General features: G+C 34.3%; 1 protein-coding gene across 1 annotated transcript in view; it reads left to right on the forward strand.

Annotated features, from left to right (window-relative positions):
- Positions 1-1,280: 1,280 nt before the first annotated feature.
- Positions 1,281-12,843, forward strand: part of Atg5 (autophagy protein 5) — a gene marked incomplete in the record, with an annotated part of 79,305 nt that continues 67,742 nt past the window's right edge. Inside the window, 1 exon segment of the mRNA XM_081765513.1 lies at positions 1,281-1,814. Within this exon segment, the coding sequence (XP_081621639.1) occupies positions 1,659-1,814 (156 nt within the window).

Consider the following 12,843-nt stretch of genomic DNA (forward strand, 5'->3'; position numbering starts at 1 on the left):
TATGTATTACCTCTGGACAATATCACAGTAAAACAAAAATTAAATATTAGGAGTACATCGTACTTTTGGGCTACATCTCATTAACTATGGAAAAATTTAGTAGTGTATACTTTAGGATGTAAGTTTTAGCTTAACTTGCATCATACATTCATAGGATTACCAAAAAGAAATTTGAATAAAATTCTCAGGATTACAAAAAGGAAAATATTTTTCCGAAATCTGGAATTGTGGAGAAATCCAGATTTATTCCGTATTCTGTATTTTCCCCCGAATTCCGGGATTTTTCCGAAACCCGAATTTTTTCCAAAATACGGATTTTTTCCAAAATCGGAATTTTTCCGATTTTACTTTCCGGATTAAGGAAAGTAAAAATTCTGAAATTGGCCATCCCTAATACATATTTTACATGTTTTTAGGTTAGTTAGCTGTCTATACAAATACCAAGAAATTTAACCTCAGTTTCTTCATAGTTTTCTTATCATTGCAGTGATTGAAAATAAACGTTACTCTTTTTGTTTAGTCCCGATTTAGCACAACGCCATTTCTTTTAAACCTTGTCACTACCTCAGCAAATGCACCTTGAGCTTCTATGTATACTTCTTCATAGCTTGTATTTATATTGAGTAGGATAGTATCATCCGTGTATAGAATTGATGTATCATTAGTATTTAAAGGTACATCACTTATCATTATAAAAATTCTACTGGACATAGAACAGAGCCCTGCAGTACCCCTTATTTTACTTATTAAATATTTGAATGTATATTGTTAACACTAACTATCTGTTTCGTTTTTTAAAATAGGATTTTACCAAATTTAAACTGCTGTTATGGAATCCGTAATACGCTAATTTATCACATAAGATTTTATAATCTATACAATAATATGCTTTACTTAAAACGCAGAATGTCGCTAAAGCATAATGCTTATTTTCAAAACTTTGTTTGTGTGTGTGTGTGTGGTTAGTGTTTCTACTGCATCGGTTGTGGATTTCCTAGGCCTGAATCCAAACTGACTTCCAGTTATAGCTATTTTGTGTCATATATATATATATATATATATATATATATATATATATATATATATATATATATATATATATATATATATATATAATTTTAAAAAAAGTTTCCATAATTTTAGGAAAAATCAGTATGAGAGATATTAGACGATATTAGACGATAGTTAGAAGAACTCAAACGAGGCCTGCTACTAGGCCTCATTTGTACTGATTGTGTTAATGCCACGCAAAATTTACGTTTTTGTTTGTGATACTCGTCATAGCGGGTATATTATTCTTGTTACATTTTTTTGTGTTGTGTTGCAAACGGTAAATCGTGCGAAGACCAGCACGGAATAAGGCCCATGGATGTGAATAATAGACAAATTCTCGTGTAAACGCATTGTGAAATTGCTCAACGGAATAGAGATTGCTGCATCAATACGATGGAGAGAGCGAGAGCGGAGCGAATATCTGCGAATTAAGAAAAGCATGAAATCAGGTGTTCTCTGTGTGTGTACACGATTGCATATGGTGTTTGTTGTCACTGCATTCAGCAGTGATGTGTAAAATATAATATACATAATATTGTTAATCCTGACATGGTGATAGATGCACTACTAACTCGATGGAGTAGTATGAATATAGCACTCTGAAAATGGCCGATGATAGAGAGGTACTGCGTGAAGTTTGGGAAGGACGTCTTCCTGTGTGCTTTCAGTTGGATTCAGAAGAAGTTGACACTTTGGCGGCACCTGATCCGTTTTATTTGATGGTACCTCGTCTTAGTTATTTCCCGTTAGTTACAGACAAGGTAATTAAATGCTAGTGTGTAGTAGGTTTATTAAAATGACCAATTATAAAAATTTAACTTTGCACTTTTTATAATATCGCTTCTGTATTTCCTGTTCTGCACTAACGTTAGAATATGGGGCGCATGAATAGGTTATACGGTAATTATCTTATTAAATTTGAATCTATGGGGCAACAGTAAAATAAACAATTTGGGTAAACTTCCACAGATGGCGGCCCGTGATTAGACCCCACAAGACTTGTTTTTAACGTTGTATTATTGTTTACTGGTTGTTATTTCATTTCATTTCATTTATTTGCCTGTTTCATTAGCTTACAAAGCATGAGAAATTCTCATGTAAGCATTACAGTTGTCAGAAAGAAAGAAAAAAAAAACATACAATATTGTCAAGTACCAGAAGTATACATCATGCAATCTTTCTAAAAATACAAAGCCACATAATTAGGTAACTGTTTCTACCACACCAGGCATGTACTCACGGGTAAGTATCTGTTTCCAACTCTTCAGTTAATGAGTCATTTAAATATTCCTTAATTGTGTAATAGCACTTTTCACTGAGTAGATTATATAAAGTCTTACCAAGAATGGAAACATTGGTCATATTTTTCAAGTACAAAGGAAGTTTATTATACAATCTGACACAATTCATGTACACGGTTTTGCTTATATTAGCATATTTTTGATGCATCACAAATATGTCACTACCTTGTCTTGTATTATGGCTATGAACATTTTTATTAAAGATAAAAAGATGCTTGTTTTTCACAGTAAAAAGAATAGATTTATAGATGTATAAACTGGGGAGTGTTAAAATTTTTGCTTCTATGAAAACCTTTTTACATGACGATTTTGTGGGTAACCCAAAAATTATTCTAATCGCTTTCTTTTGCAATCGGAAAGTGCTTAAACTATTTTCAGCCACAGTTATTTTGGTACACCACATTTTGGAAGATTTACAGGTAAAATTGAATACTTTGTATGGAAAGATATATTCCTAAGGAACCTATTTCTGCAGGCGACAGAATTTTACACAATGTAATACAGCTGTATTTCATGTTTACAAGTGTAGGGTTACTCGTGTAAAATCATTGCAAGTGCTTTATGGTGGAAAAATACCGAAGGAACGAACAGTTCCAACAAGTGACTCAGACAGTAACAGTTCCAGGATGTGACTTAACCTATAAGAACCGATTAGAGTCACTGTTTGAGTCAAAGTAAAGACTTGCCAATACGTGAATGCATAGAATACTCTATTAGATCTTATTTTCCGCCGGCGATGTATTTCTGGACAGCGTACAAAAGTTGTATTTTATATTTACAAGTGGAACGTTACTAGTGTAAAGCCATGACAAATGCTATTGAAACTCGCATATTTGCCGAAATCCACTTCTTTTTCCACTATCTTCGCTTACGCGTATACCCCCATCGCTGATGCGCCTGCTCCCTCCGGACGCACCCCCGCGCTACCGTTCGGGCCCAACAGCTTCACCCTACACTGACTCGGTTAGATAGCATACGTGCTTTTTAGTGGTCATGTAGCACAGGTTGGTTTGTGTTTTTGCACTAGTTCTTATGCCGTACATCCGAAAACCGTATTTATACACAAATCGGAAAAGAATTGTAATTATTCAACAATTATCTCCGATGGCCCCCTTGAATTTTATCTATGCCAAGTGAGGTATTTTCATGTCGCCCAGCGCAAATCTTTTAGGTGACAATAAGAAGGAAATTAATGAAAGAATTGCAATTTTTTAACAATTATTTCTAGTGGTGCACCAAAACTACACCTACACGGTTATTTTAATATACTTTATCTAAAATTACTCTTTTAATTTCTATCGTTCACTCTGTACTGTCAATTACAAATATTTCTTATTTTAATGCTTTCTTTGTTCTCCATTAGATACATATTCATCTGTGTTATATCACTGCCCAAAAACAGTACCTTCCAAAACTGTTAAGTGTTGCAGACTATGCACTGTTCAGAAATATCGAAAATACTGAATCATTTTTCTGTTTCCAACCAACGCTATGAACAAAACCCTAATAGTGTTATATATATAGAAGGGGAATTGGGAGCGATGTTATATATATAGAGGGAGGATTGGGGGCGAAACCCCCCGACCAAGTACATATTCCTGAGACATTTTTAATCCCAAAACGCGTACGAAAATACTTCTTTCTATACAAGATTGCCGTACAAGGGATACCTATATTCATGAAATATGAACTTCACTTGGCAGGAAATGCAGTCTTACTGCCTTAGGAAGGAGTTACATTAATAGATGCAGATTGACCTTAGGAGGGCTGAGTATAACTACAAAATGTGCACATATGGCACAAAAGCTACAGTGTATAAAACACAGAAGTACTTTCCAGAGGACACAGAGCACAACTGGGTGGTGAATCCACCAAATTTCACCACCCAAGATGAGGAACAGCTTATTGATCTCTCTTCAGACAGCACATTGAAGACCAAGTTCCTCTCTACATAGTTGCCTGAATTTTAAAGCTCAGTGAAGAATGAGTATCCGGAACTAAGTAAGAAGGCCTTGCGAGTGCTCCTTCCTTTTGTAACTTTCTATCTCTGTGAAACCGGATTTTCAGCAATGACGGTGATCAAATCCAAATATAGGTCAAAACTAAATCTCCAGAAAGAGATGCGTCTTGCCATTTCAAAATACGTGCCAAGATTTAATAAATTGTGTGACTCAAAACAAGCTCATACATCCCGTTGATTTTGCTAAGCATTTAAATGTGTCGGTTTTTGTTATGTAAATTCCCTCTCTGTTCGTGTTTTTTTTAATTTTAACATAAATATCTGACTTACCACAGTTTATAATTATTAACACCAGCTGGTAACATTAAAAGGTGTAGTCAGTGTGTACAATGTAGATCACCTGTGCTAATGAGAAATTTCATTAGTGATTGATAAATGAAACATACGTAGTTTATCATAGTGATAGTCTTTCTTTTAGGAACACATGCATTTATGTTATTGACACATTCCATTTTTGACAGGGGAGGCGCGTTCAGACTTTGGTGGTTGAGGGGAGCCTCAATTGCAAAAAGTTTGAAAATCCCTGACTTAGACATTAGGTAGTTTTGTAGTCCTGTAATAACGAAACATGCCAAGTGTTCACAAAAAATATTTAACACATAACAGTTTGAACTATATCCGTTCGTTTTTAAGGTTTAAAATGCATTCTTGGAAAGATTTGTTGTGTTTATTCCACTTCCCACTGCTTATTTCACTGTATGCAATATTCCTTTAGAATGATTCACTTCCGTGATGCCCTATACTCGTTCTCTAACAATATAGTAGAAACGAATGTTTTTGAATCGGTTTTTATTAGGACAGGAAATCCTAAACTTAATGCAGACGGAGGAAATTTGGATCACTGATGGAATTTTGTAGTCAAGAACTAGACAAAAATACTTATCAAGAACAAAATTTTAAATTTCGTTCTTAATTTGTAGTGTAAATAAGGTTTTATTTATTTTGTAAAAAATCAGACATCAACATCTTGTGGCAACGCTGTTCTGCATCAACAAGCACCTGAAAAGGAAAGTCATGAATATTATTTTCATAACTAAAATAAATTTTGTACATAGGTGAACAGATGGAAGTGAATGATTCAAAGGGAAAAGTGCACACAGTGAAACAAACGGTGACAAGTGGAAATAGCTAAACAAGACAAATCTTCCCAAGAATACGTTTTAAACCTTAAAGATGGATACATTGTGGCTCAGTGGTAGAGCACTTACCTCTGGTGCATGGGATCTCTGGCCAGTAAGTTTGTGATGGGCAACATCGTGTCAGTGGGTTTTCTCGGTTTTCTCCCGTTTCCTCCCACATTCTCATTCTGTCAATTCTTCCAGCATCATTCACTTGCCTTAATCATCCATCTCTCTTAGCCTAAACGCCATAATTGTGGGACGTTAAACTGAAAGATTTTATTTTAAACCTTAAAGATGAACGGACAGATTCACATTGTTACGTGTTAAATCTATTATTTAGTGGTTTGTAGACGTTTGAAATGTTTCATTATTATAGAACTAATAAACAGTTTGCAGTAGGAGTATTTGCTATCATAGCCCCAGCGCGGGCTGATATATTGAAGATTAGTAACAAGGATACAAAAGCACAGGATGTGAGATGAGTTCCTTTTCTAAGAAAAGAAAAGTATATAGCAACTTCCGGTGGGAGAACTTGTGGCTCCGACTCGACGTCAACCCATAAAAGAGACTTAACACTTAAATCCAACCAATCAAGTATATTACACAAATATGTGTTGCTTTTTAACTGTATTTTAATGAAGACTGTATCTCTTAGCAGTTCCATATCCTTTTTTTATATGTTGGAGAACATCGGAATTCGGAAGCACATGGAATTCTACCCTTCATAATAGCTTCTATTCCTGACATCAGTATATCACCTCATCACGATCGATTGAAACTACGATATAATCGAGACAATGTTGACAGACAAAGGCTAAGATATTAAAAATACATTATTCTTAATCATAATATTAGGGTGATGGATAGGTAAGGGATAAAAACACAACCTATTGCACTTTCTTTCTAAATACTAAGTTACGTCATTGGGTTGCGTTCTTAGCAGTGTATGAGAAATCAGTTCTTTCAACTAAGAAAGAAAAAGCACTAACAGAATCGTATATATATATATATATATATATATATATATGTCCAGGATTGTAATTTCTTTTATTTAGTAAAATAATTAAAGAAATCGTTTTACGCAGAAAATAAAATTATATAACGTAAAACGCGCCAGAAAAAAGTGAGATCTGGCAACTACCTCCTAACACAAACTAAATAACAGTAACATTACCATTATAATAAGGTTTGAACTAGGGATGGCCAATTCCGGAATTTTTACTTTCCGGAATCCGGAAAGTAAAATCGGAAAATTCCGGATTTCGGAAAAATTCCGGATTTCGGAAAAATTCCGGAATTCGGAAAAATTCCGGAATTCGGAAAAATCAGGAGCTTAAAAAATCTGGATTTCGGTTAAATTATCACTCCAAGTCTAATCTCGAATATATATATATATTGTGTTTCAAAACAACAACGACAACATTTGGGAGGTGATTCTTGACACCAACAGACCAACTTGGGCATAGAAAAGCTTCCTTTTGGAGCTATGACCAGCCGAAAATTTGTCGAAGAATTGGAAGGATAACTATAATTTGAGAATAAAATGTCAGATCAAAATCAGGTAAAACAGAATGCCCATTATTTTAAATCATGGATTTCACTAATACACAATTGAATGTGGTGATGGTGATCCCGGAAGAGACTGAAGAATTCTTGTTGTGTTTTATCCAACACTGAATAAGGAAAATAAAGCCCTATCAAATATGATATTTCAAAAACGGTAGTACATCGTTTAAGTTAGATCACTGTTAGAATTCGAAAAAAGCAGAGAGAGACATGTTTGGCTGATCTACTTTGTCTCAGTACAGAATAAATTCTTGGAGAAGAATATTTGCATCCGATGGATACATGCTTTATGTGTATGATTTATCATTTACAAAAATTATTGAAATATGTAGGGCTATGATAAATAGGAGTTTGCAGCTTTTTTAAGTGCAATTATTAAGAATGTATTGTATTTTAAGAACAATATACCTAATTAATTTCTTTGATCTCTCTTTTTTAATGTAGAATTTATCTTTGGTGTGCTTACATTTTTAAACTAATGCACTATTGAACTTTCTATTATACGACGTTTTTACCTTCGTTAATACCTTAATGTCTTTTTCCTCTTATCTTGAAGTTTCCCTAATTGAAGTTTCATAGCAACGTTTCCTTCTCGGTACCCTTCTACTTAATATGTCTTACGTTTGCGGTATCCTGAATGATGGAAAAGTTGAGAACAGTGGCACCGTGGCAAAGGCGAGAACAGGAGGCAGGTGCCCGCGCCCAGCTCCTTCGAGAAATGTTGAGTTGTAGTGTAAATCATGTAATATGATACAAAATCACGCTTTTCAGGATAGAAAGATTTTCTGCCCCTATAAATTTTCCTCCCTCTCCGCTTTTTCTCCTCCAAGAAATTAAAGCTGGGGACGTCACTGTTAAGAACCCTCCAGTGAGTTCCTGTATCCGAATTTAAAATACAACTGAATATTTTGGGGATAAGAAATAGTTATTGTGCCTCAATGAAGTGGAGAATACAAGTAAGTTCACTATTGGTGGCTACGTTGGTCTTGTAGAATTAATCTTAAAACTTCTGCCCAGAAAATATCACATAGACTGGAACTTGTAAATGTGAATTGAAGTTGCTTATACTATTTCTCGAGGCAGTCTCATGTCACGTTCTTGCATTTGGCTGTTAACTTCTTACTTCGGCATCGTTGGTTTCTATTCCCCCGTCCCCCCACTATTAGAAAACTGTCTGGATTACTTCGTTATGCGTGGTACGACTCGTAAATACGAATTTTGAATTTTGTGTCATGTTTAGATGGTAGATAAGGCTTCATATAGCCTTAACCTCGACATGTAAAACAAGTCGAAATAAATAAATCGAATCTACTTGATGTCCTTATACGCTATTGATTCAAATTAGTTTTTTTTTAATTAATCAAGAAAAGGAGTTCTTAGCTCTTGAACACTAAGACCTCCCTTTTTCCTTAGCCCTATAGACCCCTTCTTCCTTACAAACAATAAAAATAGTGAAATTTATTAAAAGGCACTTTAATGTCGACCTATCTACAATCTGGTCGCAACCTCATACCAGTTGAGAATAAATGACCTAAAAACGTACTTATCGTTTACGGACGAAAAATGGACTCTACTCTGTATGTCTTTGAACATTGATTTATCACATATAGTTTTTACTTGACCGATACATCTATAGTTCTAGTTTTTCTCTCAAAGAGGAGTACGTTAGTTCAGTGATAAAGCACTCATTTCTGGTGCGAGGAGTTCCTTGTTTGATCTCAAACCATGAAAATTTGTAGCGAATAACATTGTGTCCGTGAGTTTTGTCAGGATTTACTTGTTTCCTCTTACACTTTCATTTCATGAACTATATTGCAATAATTAGTTTTCATTTATCATTCATCACCATTAGCCTAAATGACATAAACGTAAGACTTTAAAGGCATCATTTCATTTCAGTTTACCTCCGAGAGTTCTTTGTTTAGTTTTACGTCTTACAGTTATGCCCTTTAGGCTAAAAGAGACGGATGATTAATGAAAGTGAATGATTGTAAAATTACTTTTTATGCGCTCTCAGCAAGAATCAAATGCGGGACCACATACACCAAAAGTTCATGCGCGGCCACTAGACCAGCGGGAAGGGTTCTCGGAGAGTTTATTCTGTATTGAGACAAAGTAGATCAGTCAAACATGTGTATCTCTGCTTCTTTTGAATTCTAATCATGTTCTTATAATCGTTGAAATATTAAATCCTAATGCGAATATTCGGACCCAAGAGTGATGGGAATGAATAATGTCAAAAACTTCATAACGAGAAACTGCATAACTTATACCATTTACCAAATCAAGGGTAATCAGGTCTAGGAGGCCTCAGGTGAGCAGATAATGTAGCCAAAATGGAAGAAAATAGAAATGAGATCAAAATTTTACTGGAAAGCTAATCAGAAAATGACCATTAGGAAGACCTAGGTGAAGATGGGAGGATTAAGATGGACCCAACAGAAATAGGAACACAAAGTACAAACTGGATTCAGTTGTCTACGGACGGAAGTAAATGGAGAGCTTTTGTGAGCGGTATTGAACCTCCGGGTTCCATAAGCCAAAGGATTAGAAATATTGTATTTCATTCTTGTTTATTTCCCTCCTTCAACGTTTAATAAAATACCCCAGGAATTCTCCAGTTTCGTTCGGGGTCACACTTGCGCCGCTGCTATGCCACATTTAATTGTGTTAATGGTAACTACGATTTTAAATAATGGATTTTAATTATTTCCTTTCACCCGACTTCGATCCGACATTTTGTTCTCGAGTTATGGCCGTTTTTGCATTTTTCCGACAAGTTTTCGGCTGGTTATAGCGCCGAAAGGAATCATTTCTATGCCCAGGATGGTCTATACTTTTCGTCTTATCTTGGTGTCAGGAATCACCTTCCAAATGTTGTCGTGTTGTTTTGAAAACAAATGAAGGGTACAGGGAAAACCATCAGTCATTTTTTTCTTCGAACATTTAGTTATTTGTGCCAGTTTGTGCAACACAATCCTATACTGATCCAGAACTAAGAAAAAAATAACATTGTGGTAAACAGCTATTAACACTTGAAGTTTTGGTGTATAAGGAGAGGACATGGAGTGTGAAAAATTAAAGTTCCGTTTCATCTGCTTGAAAGATAAATGAAGTATAAATCATTTTAAAGATTTACGGAACAACTAAATCCCCAAATCTTTCAAATATAACATTTTCAGAACATCTTATTTGATTGATACTTAGGTAGACAGTACTGCAATCAGAGGTAGAGATTACAGAAAACTAGGCATGTTATTACCATATGCACATAATTTATTTTACTAACAAAACAATTTCTGGAGTAAAACGTTAGTCTCAGTTATTGTTGTTATAAAAAAACAGTCTGGATGATATTAATTTCCTGTTACGTGTCATATAAATCACAATTAAAATTGCCCGTGTGCAAAAATAGTTCGCAGAAGCAGTTTGACTGCGAAATTTCTGTATGGCTTAAGAAGCTCGAAGGTTCCTTACCATTGAAACAAAACGTCTCCATTACATAATATTCTGTGATAAGCTAATGAAATCTGGATAAACATTACAGAATTCACGAAGTTCATTGCTTATAGGCCTATAATGCACCCGTATTCTTAGTGTTTCTCAAGGTCTCCTTTCCAATTAATTTTCGAATAGAACTCTAAACACGCCATTCAATCTTCTATGGATGCAACGTATCCTGTTCATCTTACCTCGATTTTATTATCCATATGATATTCGGTGACCTACGACAAAATATAGTTAAGCGAAAATTAAACCTTTAGTTTAATGTCTCAAAGGTTGAAATTGCAATTGAATGGTTATGAAAAAATTGGTGGAATTAGAAAGTGAGAGGAAACGGGAGTACCCTGAGAAAACCCATGCAGATGATATCGTCCACCACGAACTCACTTGGCCTGGAATCGAACCAAAACCTCTGAACCGGATGTAAGTGCTCTACCAACGAGCCACCACAATATAGTTAAGCATTGTGTATTTTTCTAGAGTTGTTCTTCGATTTGTCTCGTTTCGCGCTAAATATTTTATCCCAAACTTAGTTCTTTGGTATTTTTAGTTTTCGCGCTTCTCGGTGCGTAAGCGACCAATTATTACGTTAAAAGAATACTATGGGCAGGATTATTTCATAATATATCATTAATTTCTTCGATATTGACATATATATATATTTTCCACTATTTTTTATTTTTTCGCTAACTAGTTTCTATTACTATGCTTAGATATTAAAATGTATTCTCACATTATTGTATAGTTTCCACTAATACAGTCTCGGTTCCACATAATGTATTTTGATTATCTACGAGTATCTATGTTGTTCCAGACCGAATTCATTTCCATCTTCAGTTCTTTTGCACTGACAATTAGTTTGTTCCATTCAGTGGCAGTTCTTTACAGGGTACGAAATCATTTACAAATGATGAGTGAAAATACTATTACTATTTTCTTCTTCTTCTTCTTTTACTTCTACTACCACCATCACAACAACAACACCAACACCAACATCACTACCACCAACAACAGCAACAACAACAACTACTACTACTACTACTACTACTACTACTACTACTAATAATAATAATAATAATATGTTTCTTTGAGCTTCCACAGGGAATTAAACCCGGGACCAGAGGCACTGTAAGTACGTGCGCTAACCAGTCTATTAACCACAAGATCCAAACATTTCTTACTAACATTATGTAATTAATAAGAAGTAAACTGTTCTTCCAAATAAAATATATTTATTAGTGCCTGTAAAATTCCATAATACAAACTTTGTGACGAATACTTATTGTGTTAATTATACCAAAAGTAAACATTAATTATAAGATAATACTGTAGTTATAAATTGAATGTATATAAGTAATGTATAATCGATTCTAACAGAATCATACTCAGTGGCGGATCCAGAAGGTATAAACTGGAGGGGGCTACCAGTTCTCAGACTATAATACGTATACCATGATTTTATTATAAACTTTCAAACCATATAAATAATAGCTTAATTCTTTTTTGTCACTCAGAAAACTTGGGGGCAAGCCTCCTCCCGGCCCCGGGCTAGATCCGCCACTGATCATACTGTTACTAAATTTGCTTTGCTTAAATAAGCCTTGGTTTTAAAAAAAAATCTTATAAAAGTACATTAAAAATATTTTGTAAATGAAATTGTTATTATTAAAATTTGTAAGAAAAATTACATATTTTTAGTGAATGTTATAGAAATACACAACTTTTATTACTTACTTATAATAAACATAATAGTAGAATTTTAACTTAATCAACTCCATAAATGTATCTTTTAAAAAACAAGTGTTTGATTTTTAAATGTTTTAACCTTGTCAACCTTCTTTCCACAAAATTTGAAATTTCAACTCTGATTAAATGTAGTGACGACGAATGCTTTACTGTATAAATTTTATTATAATAGGCTACTTCACATTATGTAATAAAGGAGATTGCTATTCCTAATCACACCCTTGCAAATATACAACATAGACGAAAAGAGTTATACTACATTTATACCTGGGGATATAGACACTTTAACCTTAACTATCTCCTAGATTTAAACAATTGTAATGTGTACAAACAAATCAGTAACTTTTACCATAAAAATCAAACATAATTCTAATATTTAAAGTACAAAAATGACGGCAACAACGAATAAGAATATATATATATAGGGTGTTTCAAAACAACACCGACAACGTTTGGGAGGTAATTCTTGACACCAAGATAAGACAAAAAGTAAAGACCAACCTGGGTGGACAAATGCTTTCTTTCGGAGTTA

The sequence above is a fragment of the Thermobia domestica genome, chromosome 7, assembly GCF_964235325.1.
Source record: "Thermobia domestica chromosome 7, izTheDome1.hap1.1, whole genome shotgun sequence".
Lineage (NCBI taxonomy): Eukaryota > Metazoa > Arthropoda > Insecta > Zygentoma > Lepismatidae > Thermobia > Thermobia domestica.